Here is a 21025-nt window from a genome sequence, read left to right on the forward strand (position 1 = left end):
GTCATGAAGAATAACAGAGTGAAACCGCCAAGATAGTCAGTGCGGCGCTCACCGTACATCGGGCAACGCCGTACTGTTATGAAGAATAGCAAACTCAAGACGTCGTGATAGTCAGTACGGGTTCTACCGTACCGTAAAGATATTAAAAAAACTCCATTGAACAAAAATAAATCAATGCTATTGATAGAAAACGAATGCCTACGCACTCAAAAAATACAAATTCAAACAAAAACATCAAATATTCTAATTCAAAAACATAAAATAAGTATTATTCTTCAACATCGCGTTTCATAGCTAGCCACTTTGGTCGACAATACTATGAAAGTTTTATAATTTCTAATTCTTCTAAAACATCTATATCCCTCTAATCAAAAAGTTTACGAAAATAATTAACTTATCAATCAGTCTTCAATTATTGTACACAACACATGAGTAAAGTCTTTATAGCATCAAAAATCAATCTAATATCACTATTCCTATGTATTGCTTTAGTATAAAAAATGTTAACCTAATCACAGTCCGTCATTTTAACTTTAGGCTAATTCTAGTTTATAATAATTAGTTATTTCTCTTCTATCAGTCTACTAGTTAAGTATTTTTAAGATAATAACTTAAACTTAATCAGTTTTGTGCTTGTGCCATTCCTCGAAGCAGGATGGACAAAGAGGTGGTTTTTTTTTATCGATATCTTGTCTCTAGTCAAGGAGATATGGCTGTACCAATTCCATTTCAATTTTTTCTGTCTTCTTGATTGCCGGGTCTGATTCTATTTCTTCATTTTTACCTTTGTACATTAATATATTTAAAACATATCCATCAGAAGTAGTAAATACAAAAAATTTAATTCCGTAACGAGCTTTTTTTGACTTAATATATTGTCGAAAATGTAATCGGCCACGTAACAAAATTAAACAAAATTAGCGATTCATCAATTGATAGATTCACACCGGGACTGTAGATTTGCCGAAAATTCTCACATATGGCCTTCATGAAATCAGAAACTTTCTTTTCTCCTTTAGCATTAGCTTCAGACAAACTAAGACATCGTAATATTTGTTCGAACCGACGTCCTGACATTATGTATGTAAAAAATGGGTGAAAATATAAGGAATCGGAGAATGAGAACAATGATCTCCTACTAGGTCCTTTTACTTGACCTTGCAACACACACAAAGCCAAGAACATCTCCATCTCATTTACTGTTACAACTCTAAAAGCTTGGTTTCGGCTATTTCTGGTATGGGGTTTATTAGAATTAGACTAAAAATCGCCATATGCATTTGTCCTGGCTACTAAATATTCGAGTAATTCTTGAGAAAATACCCGTCTAAATATATCTAATGGGGTAGCATTTTCATTAATAACTATTCTCAATCCTTGAGTGTTATTATCAAATCCAAACTCTGGAATTAGTTCAGTAGTACAAGTCCATTCTTCTTCGGGTGTCTCTGCTTCTACATTTTGAGATAACTGAAGATCAGGATTTTCTTCAGATTCCTGTTCTTCCAAATTTTGATCTACAGGATCTTCCGGACTTGCAAGGCCCGATATTTCGTGAAGAGGAATTACAGGGGACGCAGCTCTGGAACTTTGTGCTGAAGTTGATGGAAATGCTGATTCTAATAGGCTTAGACATCCCATAGAAAAACTATTTTCCGTTCTCACACTCATTGTACCTAACGGTTCGACGATATCTTGAGGTTTATGAAATGTAATGGGACTACCAAGAGGTATTACAGGACTTCCAGATGCACTTTCTATGGATATGTGTGTGCTCGCGGTAGGGCGTAAAGGTAGTATTGGACTGTTTTGGTCAGAAATCGAAGGAGAGGGTGGAACAAATAAGGTAGCTCTGTATCTAGAAGTAGATGGTACTGTATCTATGCGATTATTATCACTGGCCCTTACATATCTGGGCTGAACCTTAGAATCTTTAGGATCTTTCTCTGATTTAGCCTCATCTACATCCAAGGCTTCTGAGTCATCCGAATCACTATTTGGTACATAGTCTGCATCCGTGCCATATTCCCCGTCGTTATCCTCAAAAGGGTCTGTTTCCGTTTTTTCTGATGTATCAGAAAAACTGCCATCGTCAGAACTTTCTGGAGTCGACACATCCTCCAATAACTTTTTGATGCGCTCCTCGTCTTTATTCATCTGTGGCAAAAAGTGAACGTGAGCGGAACGTTATAAAAAGTATATTTTTCTATAAAAGTAAAGACTATATTAATAATAGTAATTTAATACTTACGTTTTCTGCCACAAATTTTTGCGCGCGAACCCACGTGGACACAACCAACACCGGTGCCAGGCAGCGCGACACTGACTTGGTGTTTCTATGAATTCTCTAGGCGGACTATACGGTTATACCCGTAGTGTTACTATATCAACTACTTTTTGTGTTTCTATACGATGTAGGTAATGTATATATTATAGCTCTTAGATTTGACAGTACAAACCTTTGAATAACTTGTAGATAGACAGTAAATCATGTTCGTTACAATGATAGTATAAATCCAGCACGGTGATCACCGTAGCGCTCTTTATAATATCTTTTGTAGCGACTGCGATGCCAGTACTGTCAAACTACAGAGTTTTTAGAGCACTGCTATAACCGTACTGTCCTGTAAAGTGTTAAATATAAAAAACTTTTTTTTGAGACGACACTCAACTTTGGTATTATCTTTAATTGTCAATAGAAGGAATAACTTGATGCTAATTACAAGATGAGTTATTATTGAGCACGTAAACATATATTATGAAATATGACCATATTTTTATTAGAGGTACCTACCTAACTATATAGGAGGTAAATGTAGGTAGCTTACGAAAGATTTCTGCTTTCAAGTGTAAGAACATTTAAATTAGACCTAAGACAAATTTATGAAATTGAGAAAAAAAATTATGCATAGTCAACATCATCCATGTCTTAGATGGGGTTGCACCGGTCAAATTTGACGATGACATTAACCTGCGCGCGCAGAAAAAGACAATTAGTACCGGATTCATTTTTACGACAGAAATCCGAAGAACGCGGCATTAGCCTGCTGCTGCTAACTGCTTATTCACTCGCGCGGCCGACTTGATCTAGCTAGGAATCAGGGATCATGTATTTTTATAACTCGTGCAAGCTTGATGATTCGTACGTTTAGCTTTTGTTTTAGCAGAGGGGTAAGCCTAGCTATGGCGTTTCTGTGAGATTCAGCATCAAAAATTTAATCGTAAAATAAAAACATTTAAGGAAAAATTGTAAAGGAGAAAATAAAGTGATACGATATCAAATTGCAGTGATACGGCGCGTGCAGCAAGGTCGATGGGACTGCATTGATAAGGGCACTGATAAGAGTGCATCTGATAACGCGCGACCGTCATAACAATATTTACTAATGTCTAGCAAGTACCTGAAGGAGGTCTTTCATTTGTCGGTGAAAAATGAAATACGCTATCTGAGCTTATAAGAGTAACAGAGGATGCTATAATTTAAATCATCATTTAAATTTAATTAAATAATGTACTTTCCGTTTTTATGAGCTGCTGAATGTCACTGGTGCAACGCTAAAGTTTATTTTTTTTCGATATCGACATATGTTAAGGTTCAAAGCACAATTCATTTTCCACTTCACGTGAATCAACAAAAGAGTTTATCAAGTTGCTCCAAGTGGAAATCCTGAAGGCCTACCACGAAAAATACACGTAGCACGTTACTAACGTCCACATGCTGTCTCTTTTTCCCGTATCGTGTAAAAAAGGAAAGAACGTGTGGACCCAAGGACGTGCAACGTGTTTTATGACAGAATATAATTTATTTCACACAACGGTGATGCTATGACAAATACGGGGTTAATGTATTAAAATAACCAGATTATTTATATCGTTATCAAGCAGCGCACATTGCCCGCTTACAGTAAGCTGTTGAAGCAACACGCATTGTCATTACGGTACAACAACATTGATTCTGGGAGAGAAAACAGACGCTTCTCTGAACGCACGCTACGTCGAAATGTTAGGAATCTTGGGATAGTTATTTCAAACTAAGTTTAGTTAAATCAGATACTTTTTCCTAATGATAAAAACAAAAAATAATATGTTCACAGTTCATTTATTCATAAAAACTGTGTTAATTACATTAGATTATATTAATAAAAAATGCAAATGTGCAATTTTGATTTCTGCAAAATACGTCTTGCCAATTATAGTTAGATATTCAGGCATTTGTTTGTAATGTATTTGTGTGAAGAATTTTCGAACATTTAGATCACCCACATTACTTCCTTCAAATTTCAATAAAGACAAGAATCTTTTACTAGCCAATTTATGATTCTGTGATTTTTGAGATTTTAGACAGGTTCTTTACTTTTAAGGACGGTAATTACGGCGATCCATATTATATTCCCTGTTGACGAGCATAATATATTGCGTTATGTGCCACAGAGTGCATCGTTGACGTAGCATCTACGTACAGGGAAATCTCACACGTTATGAGTGTCACAATCGTAGTTCATTGACGCTGGATTTGCGGTGAATAAATACGCAACAGGTTAAATTATCAATATTTGTGTTCGTAATTTAAATTTATTGATCGAATTGTAAAACAAACTGTGTGGTTTGCAAAACATAGCTTGATCTCTGTGACAGATGTCACATAATGAAAATAATACATCTGTCTCTGTCGGTAGCATCTCAAATATATCGGTTCATCCTGATGTCGAAGGAATGAATGAAGCTATATTTTACACACTATACTAAATATGGAATTATGTGATTATTATATACCTAGATTATTTTTATTTTATGTTTGTGTTTGAAAGAAATATTTAAAGAGTTGACTTATCGATTTTCACAGATTATGTACTCCTAGACAGACAGTACATAATCAGATACATTTTTCTAATGTCAAAAACAAAAATCTTTATATAGTATCTAGTTTGTATGACGGTGATGTGTTATGAAGTCAAAATCTTGTTTTATTAAATTTTAATGATAACAAATAATAGGTTATCATGTAATTAATGAAACTGAATCAATATTTGGTTACTCGCATCCCGTCCCGGATCGATGTGGTAAAACAATAAAAATAGCTCATGTTACTCCTCAAGGTTTCGTCTATATCTGTATCAAATTTCATCAAAATCTGCCCAGTACTTTTTGAGTTTATTCATTACAAACAAAAATACAAATCTTTTCTCTTTATAATATAAGTATGGTTAAGGATTAAAATTGCAATATATTTTTCCCAGTCAAGAAGTCCATTATAACAATATTCATATAAAATCTGCGAATGTAACGCAAAACCAACCAGTGTTATGCACACACATGACGCGTTAAGGTAGGTGCCGCTTACACATATTTAAGGCTATTTACACACAAGAAATGAGTGATGCAATGAATAAAGCAGTAATACATTCATTTATTCTTTCTTCCAGTCGCATTCCTTATGGCTGACAGTCGTAGCCATTAAGTGGAATGAAACACAATACAACTAATTTCTTAGCGAGATATTGGTCACATTGGAGTTAAATTGGTGTACAAATTCAACCGGCACAAGTAGGTTTTGAACCTGTGATCTTTTGGTTCAAAGGTAACCACTGAACCACAACCGTTTCAGTAGGTAGTACATTATTTACTGTCAAATATTTATTTATTTAAGTTTTATTGCACAACTTAGAAGGGCTGCCATAAGGCATTCTCAGCAGTCAAGCCTTAGGACCAAACAGGAATCATTTTTATATTTTTGAGATATCCTACTAAAATATTATAAATGCGAAAGTTTGTGAGGATGTATGTATGTTTGTTACTCTTTCACGCAAAATCTACTGGACCAATTGTTATGAACTTTGGACACAGACAATATACGTAACCTGGAATAACACATAGGGTACGTTTTATCCCAAAATTCCCATGGGAGTGAAGCCCCAGGGCGCAGCTATTACCACATAATATAAAATTTTACGTGACAAATTACCTGCGAAGATCTAATTTCTGAATAAATGATTGGACTATTAAGCTATCAAGCAATCATATATGAGGGCAACATCATACCTAATTGATATTGGTAAAACTCAGTGTGCAATGGCCTTAAAGTTGCAGGTGCGGTGCAGTGATAAGCTATCGGCCGATAACAGATCTCGCGATATCAGCTCAGCGAAGCATCGCGCTTGCATTTCAACAGATTGTGTGTATTTATTTGCATTTTTTGGATGAACACGTGTACAGAAATCGTACTCATTTTTTCGTAATCATTCCCGCTAATAGTTAAAAAGAGGAACGGAGGAAGACCAAACAATAAAGTTTTTTTAAATGTCGCAGCTGAGTAAATTCTTTTCGAGCCAAAATAGCAAACAAATTATATTATATTAGACCAGTACGTAGCGACAGCAACTGCCTTGTCGTTGACCTCATACAGGTCTTCTATAGAGGAGGAGGAGGGACAATTTGGGCAAGGATGAGTCCTTGATTGAACCGCTCCACAGTCACACAGAGTATTAGTCGAGAAGCACCATTTAACTATATTTACAGGACTGCAAAATATTGGCAATATTTTTAAAACCACGCTAAAGAAATGACAGGCTAATGACCTATAATATCACTACTAAAGTAGTAAGATTACTGGGTACCTACAACATTGAGAATGAAATGTCAATACGTTGCCTACTCACTCATCATTATTCATGTCATAAAATTGCAAAACACAAAATATTTCCTGCGATGAGTCAGTGTAGCGAACCCGGAATTCCTTTTCGACTTCCGATTATCGTTCGACATCAAATCGATTGATAATTGAGAGAAGAATCGAATGCTTAGCGAGTGGTTTTCAGATATCGCGACTCCCTGAACGCTGACTGATCGTTTTGTCAACAATAGCTATTGTCTCGCGATGTTTGAAAATAACATCACCCTTTAAGTTTCAAGATTGGTGCGGCGCACCGCAAGGATCTGTGCTCGGTCTTTCACAATTTTTGATTGCGAATGGTCAGCCTGAGAATTCACGGTAGCATTTACTGAATCACTTGGTAAACATAGTAACTAATATATAAAACTACATAAATTACATGATAATACTACGTAAATTACATACTTAGATAATTAAACTGAATTCTATTGGTTTTGATCAAACTGGTTATAATATTTTGCGTTAAATCCAAAGTCAGTTTAGAATGAAAATGGAGACAGTGAGCCTTTTATATTCGACTACGCTAAAAAGTTGGTTTTATATCACTAACATTAATGCAGTGCAAAGATTAATTTGAATGGAAATTGAAACTTGATGACATGAATCGATGACAAAGTCAAATTTACAAATCTACTTATACTTCGAACCGCAAAACTAATTTCATTGAAGTCTCTCATGTTTTTCCATTTATCTTTCGCAGGTATACTGGATTTTTTTATAGTTGCCTATTTGAAAGTTTAACATTTACACTGTCAAGTTGTGTACATGATTACTAGTCGTATTTATAGCTTTTGATGGAGATCTTAAAAAAGACACACAACTTTTCAAAATCCATCCGTCCCATCTTCTCAAAGATTTAGCAAGATTTCGTAAACCCCATTTGACCTAAGATTTAGATTCCGCCTTGCAGGAACGAATCGCTGACAATAGTGAAAACAGTAAACACACAGTTGTTTAGACGATCTGGTATGCCGCATTTCTAATAAACGCGATTGTGTTCATTTTTATTTATACTTACGAGATTCTGCGCAAAACAATTGCGGTGACACTCGATGCAGGAATAATGCAGATGATGTATCCGTCATTATTTAAAATTTCATGTAAGAATGTTTTTTGTTTGTTGTCACTGCATTTTTGTACAATAGACATTAGTTTTCGGTTTGTTAAACAATTTGTTGAAGGTAAACATAAGAGGGATATAATTTTAATAACTAAATGGTTGTGCAATAAATATGTGTACGTGGAGGTACTATAAATAACTGATAAATTAAAATGAGAATGTACTTAGGATCGCCTCGTTATCGATATCCAATATTGTAGGTACCTATTATAGAGATTCACAATAACACATTCTCACCGTTGATAAATATTATGCTAACCTATAAAATTCAATGCATAACTTTTGCTTCAGTAAGTTGAAGATTTTGCAACGAAGTCAAATCTCCATCTTATCGCCTGTCAGTGTCCATATAAATGCACATTTCGTTATTGTTTCTCTGGTCATTGGCGAGACACAATTATTTCCATATTTTGTTATTCTTTACCAGTTCAGGTATTTTTACATCTTCAATTTTTTTTTCTAAGTAAACTGAACAACTATATAAAAACGATCTTTGTTACGTAAGTATTTTGTTGAATTGTCAGTAAATAGGGAAAAATATCAGGGTTTTCTAAATCATTATTACCAGATTTGGACGTAATTTCATATATTTCTTTTATCTATGAGGTCTATCATTCGTTGGTAAATGATTTCATAATTTAAATATATAAGTTAAAAAAAAATAATCCTTATTCGTTAGAGTATAACATATTATAATGTTCTTGAAATGTTATATTACATCCATTGGTTTGACAATTCCTGTCAGGGTTGTCAAACCTGAAACAATTTTAGTCACATTTTGCTGTCAGACTAAAATATTTTTTTAAGACAGCGTTAGGTAACTAGCGCTACGTGGTGTTAAAAGAAAAAAAAACAAAACATGAAAAACACAATCAAGTGAAGAAGCATACCTCGTCACGCTCGAAGACTTGGAACCTAATAACATAACCTAGCATTTTTACATTGAGCAAAAAAGGCACAGTTACTGTGAACTCTACACCGTTCCAGGTACACGTAAAGATGGTGGAATCGAGTGAAATCACAAGAACAATGGTTGTTCCCACACGCAAGCGCCCCTGGCGGCGGTACGGGGAAACTGCGGTGTCAAGTCTCGGCGCCAACTTTCCTTTAATTCTGCTGTTAGTCATGCTTATTAATATAATTAGGTTATAATTGCGCCTCAGATAGTTCAAAGGACGCATCTGCCAATTTTTCAAATTGTACATACATATATATAGATACTACGTATTTGGAATTGTCATTCTTTGCTGATTCCGAATATGTATGTAAGTAGAACTTATTTTCGAAAAAATGTTGATTGAGTAGATAACACGTAAAGAGGTAACAAACAAACATACTTTCGCATTTATAATATTAGTTGCGATACATATATAGAAAAACGTTCAGGTCAATCTGAAAAAAAGATCGAACCTGAAACCTATAGTGGAACGGTCCGCCACGATAACCATCAGGCCACAGAGACGACCTCTGTGGTCTAATGGTCAGCGTGCTATAATAATACTGCATATTTAGAATTCGTGTGAAATAAACTATCGAATATAATTAAAGCAGATCTCTGAATGCGCAAAGCACCGCGGGCTAAAAATGTAGATATCAATAAATAAATAATTTACAAACCCTCACAGCATTGAGTACAGTTCAAATGATAAATTGGGGATTGTTACAACGACTGTACTTGGCTATTATCGTCCCGTACTATTGCTGATCATATATCAAGTTTTAATAATGACTATGCCCTTTGAATCAAAACAGAGAGTGATGGCAGTAGAAGGTACGTCGAAGTATGCTAAGCGCGTGTTTCTTAACGCACATCTTGTTATTATATTAATATACTAGCTACGCCCCGGGGCTTCGCTCCCCTGGGAATTTCGTGCTCTACGTGTTATTCCAGGTTATATTCTACCCGTGTACCAAATTTCATAACAATCCGTCCAGTAGATTAGAAAGAGTAACAAACATGCAACTTCTCATTTTCAGGTTACGTGATAAACGGTGTAACTGGTTCTTTATCACCTACAATGGCAGATTTTCTCTCATTCTCTCAGATCAAGTTAAAAAATAAATAATATTAAAATTGTTCACGCCCCAATGGTTTTTGCAACGACCGTTGCTGAAGAAACTACGAAAGAAATTAATTAGCTATACGGTGTCACTCTCTGTCATATCTGAAGGACATTTTCTTACGTCTCGTTATTTTTTATCCATTTTACAAAAAAAAAAAGGTACAGTCGACATTATAAAGTAACGTGGTTGTAATTGATCTTTATTCATACTTAGGTATATTATAAATATGAAAATCTGTCTGCCACGCGTTCGCGACTAAACTGCTAAGTCACTTTTTTATTGGAAAAATAGACTTAAAATAATACAAATCAATACATAGTATAAAACAAAGTCACTTCCCGCTGTCCCTATATATGCTTAGATCTTTAAAAGATCGAGTGATTCCATACAAAGGTTTATACATACGTAACATGCATAATATTGCACCCGTGCGAAGCCGGGGCGGGTGACTAGTTAAGAATAAATAAATATTGAGAGAAACAAATACAATTCAATCACAATATCACACAATAAATAAACATTTAACGTAATGTTAACTATATTTTAATGCCTTGTATTGTTGATCTATAAAAGTGTAAGTTACATAGATTGGGTCATCACAAGTCAACTTTGACGTGCGCAGAGAGACTTAAAAGTAACATTAGCAAAGTTTCATAATGAAACTCACCCTCATTGTTCTTAGACTCCTATAATCATAAACTTAACTATAATTATTATTAGTAAGTTTAAGAATATAGGAGTCTTACAGGAACAATCGCGTCAATCTCGCTCGTTACAACCCCAACATTAACTAAAACATGTTCGCGAAGAGTTAGGAATCCATCGCAACTGCCGAGTTAGCAACAGGCTAGACGCAGCCCACGCTCCTATTTCACCGATTAAAACCTATAACCGCTCGCCTTACGTTTCCTGAACCCATACGGCATACGATACTCTATGGATTTTTCAAATTCCCGCACCCGAGTGATATTTTACGAGGTATTTTCATAACACGGTAAGTGCTAGACCACCGGATCAGCTGTTCTGAAATTCTATCTGGCCCGAAGCTGTTGGAAATGAAAAAATATGATGCCCTCGAACAGTCAGCTGGTGACAAGAAGTGAAATCCAAGCGATGTTTATTGACAACATCTCATTTCTTCTTATGTCGACGTAAACATTCACTGTAATCATTGCTACAGGCCTAGAAATGTTCAATGATGCAATCGCTCTAGAGTTTCTTTTGATTTTATCATATCTTTTCACGGTCCGGACACTGGAAAGTAGGTAAATAACAATAAAATTAACGGCTAACAACATTTAAAACAATCATATGTGTATCATATAATATTTTCATTAGGTTACAGTAATACTTATTAACTAAGAATACAGGAGAAACGCTTATTTATATTTTTTCAACTCTTACCTCATAGGTCAGCTGGAAGAAATTACTTTTGAAATAAGCAGCGCTTTTGTCCTTAAACGGCATTTTTGGATGTGACCCAAAAACCCTGAACATCATGAACCCTGGTTCATGTAAAAATACCTTCAAATTGTGAAGTTTCGATTGGCTCACTGTTTGACGTCAACCTTTAGGAACGCTGTAACATTTTATATCCCTTAGTCGCCTTATACGACATTCACTCCCGCGGGTGAATACGAAATGGACATATTCTAGGGCCGAAACAACATGGCCACTACTTCATTGTTTTTTTATTAGCCTATACTTGCCCAATGCTCAAACACTATTATTGCAAACAATTCTAACTTCGAATTCTCTTCCACAGCATGATGGACTCTGGAGGGGCGGGCATAGCAGAGTCACCCCCCACCTACCACAGATCCTACGAGCAGTACGTCCAAGGAGGTGTAGAGAACAGCACCGATTCAGCCCAAGACCAGACCAGCCCAGAGCTAGTTGTTTGGTCTACACTCCCTTATGGCATAGACTATAGGGCTCAATATGACTACAGAAACCCTTATGAAGCGACCAGGGATTATGCTCCTCAGCAGTACGCAAGGGCGCCGTTTACAACGAAGATGGGGCAGGCCAAGGCGCTGAAAGAGGCGAGGATACGGAGACCAATGAACGCGTTCATGGTATGGGCGAAAGTGGAGAGGAAGAAACTGGCTGACGAGAATCCAGATCTTCATAATGCTGATCTAAGTAAAATGCTAGGTAAGTTTTATTCCTTTTTTTTTTTGTTACTGGCCTAAACAGTGATTTATATATGTATATATGAATTAAATGTGAGTATATTTATTTTTCGACGGTAATGTGGTGTGATGTTTACGTCATTATACTGAGTATCTCATATGTAATGAGTTTTTTTAATTTGTGATATTAGTTAGCTATTCAGGTACTTGTCTTATTTTTGCACAATTGTAGAAGATAGGAATGGACACAGAGTAAATTTCATACTTTATGATTGTCTTAAAATAAGTCAATAACAACGTTTATATCCAGAATATCCATCGGAAGCTCTATACCGTTTAGAAATTTTCAATATGGTTTCAACAATGCCATCATATATTTGTACCAACTACTTACCAATTCAAACACAATTCAATATTCATCTGTTCATCCGAAACTAAAACAGTTGGCGTTGGATGACTCGGCGGAAAACAAAAATAATCATATTTAAATTTCAAATAAACCAAACCGTGGCTTTCAAAACTATTTATTTTCTTGAACTATAAGCCTGTTCGTAGGATCGTGTACAAAAAAATTTGGAGTGTCATGTCAGAGTTTGTTGTTCAGTATTCTTGATGTATTTTTTTTTGCAAAGTTAAACCAATTGCCAGACTTTCACGGGCACTCAACGCTTTCTAAATGAAATAATTATTTATCAAAGCTACAAATACTAGCATTTCGGAACGACCACTGCTGAGTATAAAATGCAATAATTTATACACAATTTTAAAAAAGTATGTATTTCGAAAGGTATAAGGAAAAATATTATGATTTTTTTGTATTGATCGTTCCAGTAAATGGAATAAAATTTTCACTACATTACGCAGATACATAACTATAATATTTTTTTCATGGATTTGTAATTGTGATATCATGAGAAAATATTCATACATTCGAACAAAATTAAAATATATATATATATCTCGTAAATTTTAAAATGCTTTCATATAATTACTTTTTGACATTCTAAATATTTTATTTATTTAAATATTAGGTATCACCCATAATAGGACATAATCTAAACTAGATCGCTTCATATTATTTAGCTAGAAATCTGATCCAATCATCTGCCTAGATCAAAGATACTATACGCAGCTTTTTCTTTTTGTAATTATAACAGACCTTATTGCTATGGTATTAAGATCTTAAGCTTTGTGTTTTTAGACTTATTGGTACTTCCTGCTTCTTATATATGCATAGGTAATCAATACATTAGCATATTTTGTCAAGAACACGCATCTTGATTGAATATTGTGGTTTGTTTGAATGATATTAGAAAATTTGACATTTGCATTGCAGACGACGATTTCGGTACTTATCTGAAGTAAGAGACGAATTAGGGTATCTGAAATTAGTTTTGTTATTTCATATCTCCAATGATATATATCGGATCTAGACAAGTGTTGTTGTTGTTTTTCCAAATATTTGAATGTCCATTCAATTCATTCGTTCACTTATTACCAACCCGTATTATTAACACATTGCCATCAAAAGTTCAATTCATATTAAAATAATCAGTTTTTCCGCCACAATTTTCGTCTTACAACTTGAAACTCGAAAAAATGCGCAAGCGACGACGTCCAATTTAGTTTTGAGATGTGGCATAAGTCGTCATAAAAATGTCGTTTGAGCCCTTATATTAAATCCTTATTAGCTAACTGATCTGAGGTGCATTCCGAGGCTTAAAAGGACCGATCAACATCGTTCGTGGACTGCTAATAACTTAATCAAAGTACCGTCAGCAAGCAAAGCCTTCACCTTTGCGTAACAATATTTTTTTATTTTACGTAGTTTTTGTATCAGTCTTAATGTGATAAATAAGTGCATCATTTGTTGTAAAATCTATGAATAGCAATGCATGATATTATAATTCATATTATATATGAATTATAATATCATATTATATGTGATTTTACAACAAATGTTCAACCAGTCAATAAATAATTTAATTAATTATTATATTGTGTGAAGTAATATGAAATTGTTCTATAGTTTGTATGTTTTAATGGTACATATTTATTTTATCAAGAATTACTTTAGAAATAGACAATGTACAGTAAAATTAACATATATAATATGTCATAGTAATGTATAAGGTAGAAAGGTTAATGGTATACGATTCTAAATCAGTTCAACACTAAATTGTGGTGGTGGTGTAGTGGTAGAGGCCTACAGGCCTATTTGTTGTTTAGATGGATATGTTTATAATTTTTTCAAAAGAACTAATTTTGGCTTCAAGTATTTTTTTTTGTTAAAAAATTGTGTTTATTAAGAGAAATTGACCACTAGTTATAAATTAAAAAATATATTTATTGACAAGTAATTATTAATTGTTATTGTGGTTATTGAGTCCAGAAATTAAAAAAAATATATCAACGTATTTTAACGTTAACTAAGTATGTATGTATTTGAAAAGACACTAAATATTTGCAATATTCATTTAATTTTTCGAATAAATATACAATTTTTTATAGTTATAGTATTTTTTATAGTATATTTTTATAGTGTAGTTATCATCCTTACACATTATAAAACAAAGTCCTACTCAAAAACTACTGCACGGATTTTCATGCGGTTTTCACCAAAAGACAGTGGAATTCCAACGTAGACGGGTCGGGCCGCTAATAAATACCTATTTTCATTTAAGACTTTTTCGCTGACGGTACTCATGATCATGTATTTGTAAACGTTCTCTTTGCGTCATACATGCATTTTATGTCGTGCAAGAACTCTACAAAAATGCAGTACGGTGCATTTCATTGCTACACGAATATCATAACGCAATTACGACAATGATTGAGACTGTATTCGGGATTCCTCAAGAGTTTTGTCGCCTGCATTGGATTGTATTATAATATGGTATAATTACTAGTAATTATAAAAATGCATGGCCATATTCAAGCTAAGCAGGCATTGAAAATAATTTTAATGATAGGAGATGTAATTAGCCATAAATGTAATGCGAAAACTCGGCATCGAACGTCTAATATCTATCTATTCATTAAAATCATTACATATCATAACTACTGATTAATATTTTTTTTAAAATTAATATAAAGTAAATAATTATATTTAGATTTACATTTTGATTAACCGTGCGAAGTGTAGACGATAAAGTAGATAAGTGGACTCTGGGCTTGGACGCAGCACGGCTGAAAAAGCCGGAAAAGCGTTCAGATGAGAAAGAGTAAGAGAGAGAGTAACATTGTTAAACCTTATATAAATTTTTCTCAAATTTTCCTTACTTACTTTTTAAAAAAAGTGTTGATGTTGTCATTGTTATTTTTTGCACAAACATCAGAAAGCCTACCACGAAATATACCAACACGTACCTAACACGTTACTAACGTCCACATGACTCATTTTCCCATATCGTGTACGCATCGTGTAAATAAAGTAGGGAACTTGTTCACGCAATGACGTGCTACGTGTTTTACAATATCATGGTAGCACCCCAGTATGTTACGACCCGCAAAAGTTTCGGCCATTTTCGCCTCTGTCTTATAAACGGGGCAATATAACCTTAATGTCTGACAATTAAGATGGCGAATGACATGATGCCTGGTTATTATGGACTTTCTCCGATAAGACCGAGTCGAGGACGTGAACTCTGTGTTGCACTAATGTAATACCTGTACTGTCGAGAACAATACCTAGATTAACTCAAAATAAATTATCATTTATACATTTATAGATTTTTATAGAACACGTTTTAAGTAAGGCCTGTTCATATCGTACCTCACTCATTTGAATGTATTCTTCTTCTAGTATTATTCTTATATGGCATATAAATTCCTTTCGGAATCAATAGGTTTTTTATTATTTTCTTTAATCATCAACGCAAGTGCCAGTTAACACCTTCCGATTTTACCTATTTTTCGTCTTGAGCTTCACACGTACCAGTCAATAAATAATTTAATTAATTATTATATTGTGTGAAGTAATATGAAATTGTTCTATAGTTTGTATGTTTTAATGGTACATATTTATTTTATCAAGAATTACTTTAGAAATAGACAATGTACAGTAAAATTAACACGCAAAATGACGTTGCTGCTTCATTCTACGAAACAGTTTACAGCATGTCGAAGAAACCCAAAAATCTAAATATCAAAAGCTAGTGTGAAATCCATTGTTGCAGCTTTAAAATTTTAATTTAAATATCATAGTGCATCGTAGGAAATGGGGCATAGTAACGGTAAACTTTTGTGCTCGTCTGTACCATAGAGTTTGATATGGCAAGTCACTATACCGCGTGGGTGGTAGATACTATCTGACTTAATGAAATAAACCCGTATAAAAAAAATTAAGCAGCCATACCAAAATAGAAATATGGTTTGGATATTTTTAATCGTTGTGTACTAGAGAGGTGGGAATAAAACAACATTTCAGAAATTTCAGAAAATAGGCTAATGTGCACATTCTCTTTCAATTCCATATATCAATTATGTCAAATTCAATTATAAAAATTACCAATTTATAAACTGTCAGAGTTAACTCATCAATACTGTAATAGACCTTATGTTTCGAGTGTGCTATTTGCTAACACTACATTCACTATTTAATGGTCACCTAAATGCCTGACAGTGCTTTTGATGTCTACCTATTGTGTCTAGTGTCAAGCCTATGTCTGTGTTTTACTCAGTTTAAATTACATTTAAGTAATACAATTTAATAGTAATTATATGTGTGTTTCATAGCAGTAACGGTAAATTAGTTAACGAAAAATCTATCTTGTATAATTTTTACAAGCAAAGCTTTCATATTGATTTTTGAACATCGATAAACATAATATATTTGCTACTTTTTAGCTAACAAATCGGTGTTTTTCTCCAAGTCTGGTACTAATTTAGAATCCACAATTAAAATGCTTAAACTGAATTTAATTTAATTCGCTTAATACGTACCTACGAGTACATTAGTTATGTCATTAGTTATATCCAAATAATACTATACATATTACTATCATACTAAAAACGCGTGCGTGCACCATTCGTCATACTGTCGATTACATGGCAAATCGCTCATTAACCTTTATGAGACTGCAATAGAAGCGAATTTGCAATGAATGTGTATAGCTTGATTTGCGGTTGTATGATATTCAAATCAAAGCAATAATTTGATCGAATGACTCAAGCATCTTTTAAGGGCACCATTTAATTAAAGCCACTAAGTATGTGCGCTGCTGGGCTCGGTACAAGGATATCATTAACGCTGGGCGACTGGGCCTTAAAAGGGGGCAATTCGACCGATTATTGAGGAAGGATCGCTCAAGGTCGGCCTTATTGTGAAACGTGTAACAAACATGTTCGGTTCTAGGCATCTCTTGTTTTGCGAATTATTCACTAAATGACCACAGTAAGTACGAGCCACTTTGAGCTGAAAACGCATATGTCAAGTGGTTAAACTCGAAAAAAATATAATTACCATTAGATCACATAATTGTTTAATAGTACAATATATACCTAGTACATCAATGGCGTGTGGTTCCGTCTTAGAATTTGACCACTCTTTATCTTCCCGTGGATGTCATACGTGGCAATTAAGGGACACGTAGGCAGAGGAATTTTCACATTTTTTTTTCTTTTACGCTAATCTCGTGATCTGTGGCGTCACATCACCTAATGCAATCGGGAACACGCGAAGATGAGAAAAGAATATATATTTACTAATAAAATATTTACTATCGATACTGTACAAATAAACAACGACGTGTTCAAATGGTGAAATAATTTTTTTTTTCGGTTTTAACCATTTTACATTGACACAAAACTTATTTAGTTTTGTGTTTTAAAATCAATCCAAACAATAAAATTTGTTGGTTATGTAATTACAGTATTTTTGAAGTAAATAAATAAAATTACGTAATAAAGCGAGTGACGTATGCAAATATAATTAAATGCCTATTGGTTATATGTTCTGGTTTAACTCTAAATACAACTGCGCAAACATTGGGAATACCACTTTTTAACTGATAACTCTTGCGCGCCACTAATTAATAAAGCGCGGTCGCCAATAATCTTAAAATATTATTATATTAATTATTAAATTCCTAAACATTATTTATTTCAAGTTCTTCAAATAATTTATAATTTATTTATTTAATTAAAAATTAAAATTAAAACTAAGAGACAGAAATATACTTACAAAAATGCCAGTCCTGTAATTCGTGATTGGATTTTGGTAAATACGATTTCCGTGAAGTGCCCAGAAGGCTGAAATAGTTATTAAATTGTATTGATTGGTCGATTATGAGGCCTGATGGTCATCATGGTTATCCAATGGCTAAGCAGACTTCTTCATTCTGTTTTTGTAATTACAATGATAGAACAATATTTCACCAGTAAGTATTTGCTATTATTTAAAGTTTCGCAGTTAGTTTTTTATATAGATTTAAGGTGTAAAGAATTTATTTTCTTAAAATAAATTACAAAAGTATGTTTGTTTGTTACCTCTCCGCGCTCTATCTACTCAATCAATTTTCTTGAAATATTCCATACACATAGTTTGAAGTACGGAGAAGAACATAGGGTACCTTTCATCCCTGAAAAATAACCGCTCCTGTGGGATATAACGCGGGCGAAGCCGCGGGTAAAAGCTAGTTACAGATATAATACAAAGATGAACTATATAAGTAGTATTTTACGTACCGTTTTATAATCTGTACAATGTATGTTTAGGATATAATAGACACAGATACACGTTCATTTGCTTTGCTGTAGGCATATACAAATATTTTTATGACTGTATGTATACGAGTATGTTTCTCTGTGTAATTTTTTAAATAGGGGTATCCCCTCCTGATATGACATAACGTTAAAACCACTGAATAACCAAAAACAATAATTATGTATCAACTAGGTACTTATTAATGTTCCAAACAGATTGCGGTCGTGTCTGTCTGTATATTTAGAATTAAGTATCTAAGTTGTGGTCAAAAATCATTGTGTAATAATAATAATTCTTCATTGGTGTAAAACACAATTCTCGTAAAATATAATCTTACGTACACGTTAAAACGTTTACTCTTCTTCTTCTTCTTGACCTTATCCCACTCATGTGGGGTCGGCACAGTATGTAAGTTCCTTCCATTTCATTCTGTCATTTGCCATATCCATTGATACTCCTCTCCTGTTCATACTATCCTTGACAAACTCCATACAATTCTTCTTAGGTCTTCCTCTATTGCTGGAACCCTTTACTTCCATCTTTAATGCCCTTTGAGTGACGTCATTTTCATCTCTTCTTAAAATATGTCCGTACCAGCCTAACCTATAACTATGTAATTTCTCATTAACTGGTGCTACATTCATACTTCCTCTTACATACTCATTCAATATTTTCCTTTCATCCGTCACTTTCGCCGCCCAACATTCAGATCCATACAAAAAAAAGTTCACAAGTTTTCTACAAAAAAAAAGTATTTCTTAAATTTTTATTCTTTATAATAAATTCTATAACATAATAATCGCGCCGTAAAATAATTTCCATAATAGGGCCATAATCTGGTATATTTTCAATGAGCCTTTCAACAGTTTTGACGCGGTAGTTTTGTCGATGTTCGAAAATTTGGTCATTTTCGTATAATTTCACATATTTAAAAACATCAGTTTCACACAATATCATTTCATATAAACACAAATTTTGAATAATCTAACTGATACCATCCATGACAATGTATGGAACTAGGGTTCTACAAACAAACTTAATTTTTAACTTTAAACTTTTTACTTTTACATAACTTAAATATGCGAGAGTAGAACTTAACGTAAGTAACAAATAAGTATACATTAGTTGAATACATAAATAACAGCGTAATTTCCCATTAACCAATAACCAATTACGCAGACTTGATTAAGATACAAATATGGTTAAATATGTCCAAGAATTATATTCAGATCAATATTATGGAGTTAATTATGTTATTTATTAAGTGCTGTACAATGCTGTACACACATTCTTAGGAAAATGGCGGCATTAGAAGGATTAAAAGAGGCTTTTAATTAGAAGTTAAACCCATTTATGAGCGCGGCGGAAGGGTGAGCGATGTGATAGGAATAAATATGAGTTAACGGATTGACGTACAAGTGCAAGTTGCATGTGGAGTTATAGATTTTATTTGTGACTCGATAACAAAACAAGCGTATTCGGCCATACGCTTGTCTTGTTATCGAGTGAATGTTGGGTTGAAATTTTATGAAGCTAAAGCTCAAATATAAATTTATTAATAACAAAAAGTTGGATCGATACATAAGTAGACTTTTCTTACGAACGGAGGGTACAAGAGTTCAAACGATTTACAAATCTTATAGCTATTTTTTTTCTTTCACTGTTTATTTCATTTGAAAGTTCATATTTTTAGTGTTAAAAATGCTTTTGTCCGCGGCTTCGCCCGCGTCTGGGATGAAGGTACCCTATGTCCTTGTCCATACTTCAAACTATACATGTAAGTACCTATGCAAAATTTTAAGATTTTTTGAGTAGATAATACGTGAAGAGGTAACAAACAATCTTACTTTCGCATTTATAATTATTCATACTAAACATAACGTAAAACAATTTGCTTTTTGTTTTTTAATGGTGAATATTGGTTCTCAGTATTATATACATATTGATGGAAATACAGTTGTATATCTATTATTATAAAAAGGTAAGCATTTGGGGGTGTGTATGTTTAAGGCGGGTAACTACTGAACCGATTTCAAAAATTCCCACGGGAGTGAAGCCCCGGGCAACATCTACTTACCTATACTTTTAGGTTTGAGAATAAAGTCTTACACCCACGTCTTCGTTCCTCTGGTCTAAACCCATTTAAGTCTTCCTCGTGTATTATCATAGTCCCTACTTTCCTTCCATTTAAACAAGCATATCTTTTTAACCAGAAGGCAGTTTAGTCTACCATTAATGGGCACCTTCAACTCCCTATTAGGAATCCCTGTTACAGATCTTGATATGCGTAACACAGTTAGTGACACGGAAAAATCTTTAAAAGTTTTAAC

The 21025-nt window shown here is 33.8% G+C and overlaps 1 protein-coding gene across 1 annotated transcript in view; it reads left to right on the forward strand.

The window, feature by feature from the left end:
• Window positions 1-21025, forward strand: part of Sox15 (Sox box protein 15) — a 111734-nt gene that overhangs the window by 16181 nt on the left and 74528 nt on the right. The window contains exon 3 of the mRNA XM_053762312.2: window positions 11620-12011. Within this exon, the coding sequence (XP_053618287.1) occupies window positions 11620-12011 (392 nt within the window). The remainder of the gene's footprint in view (window positions 1-11619; window positions 12012-21025) is intronic.

Source organism: Plodia interpunctella, chromosome 22 (genome assembly GCF_027563975.2).
Source record: "Plodia interpunctella isolate USDA-ARS_2022_Savannah chromosome 22, ilPloInte3.2, whole genome shotgun sequence".
In the NCBI taxonomy this organism is placed as follows: Eukaryota; Metazoa; Arthropoda; class Insecta; order Lepidoptera; family Pyralidae; genus Plodia; species Plodia interpunctella.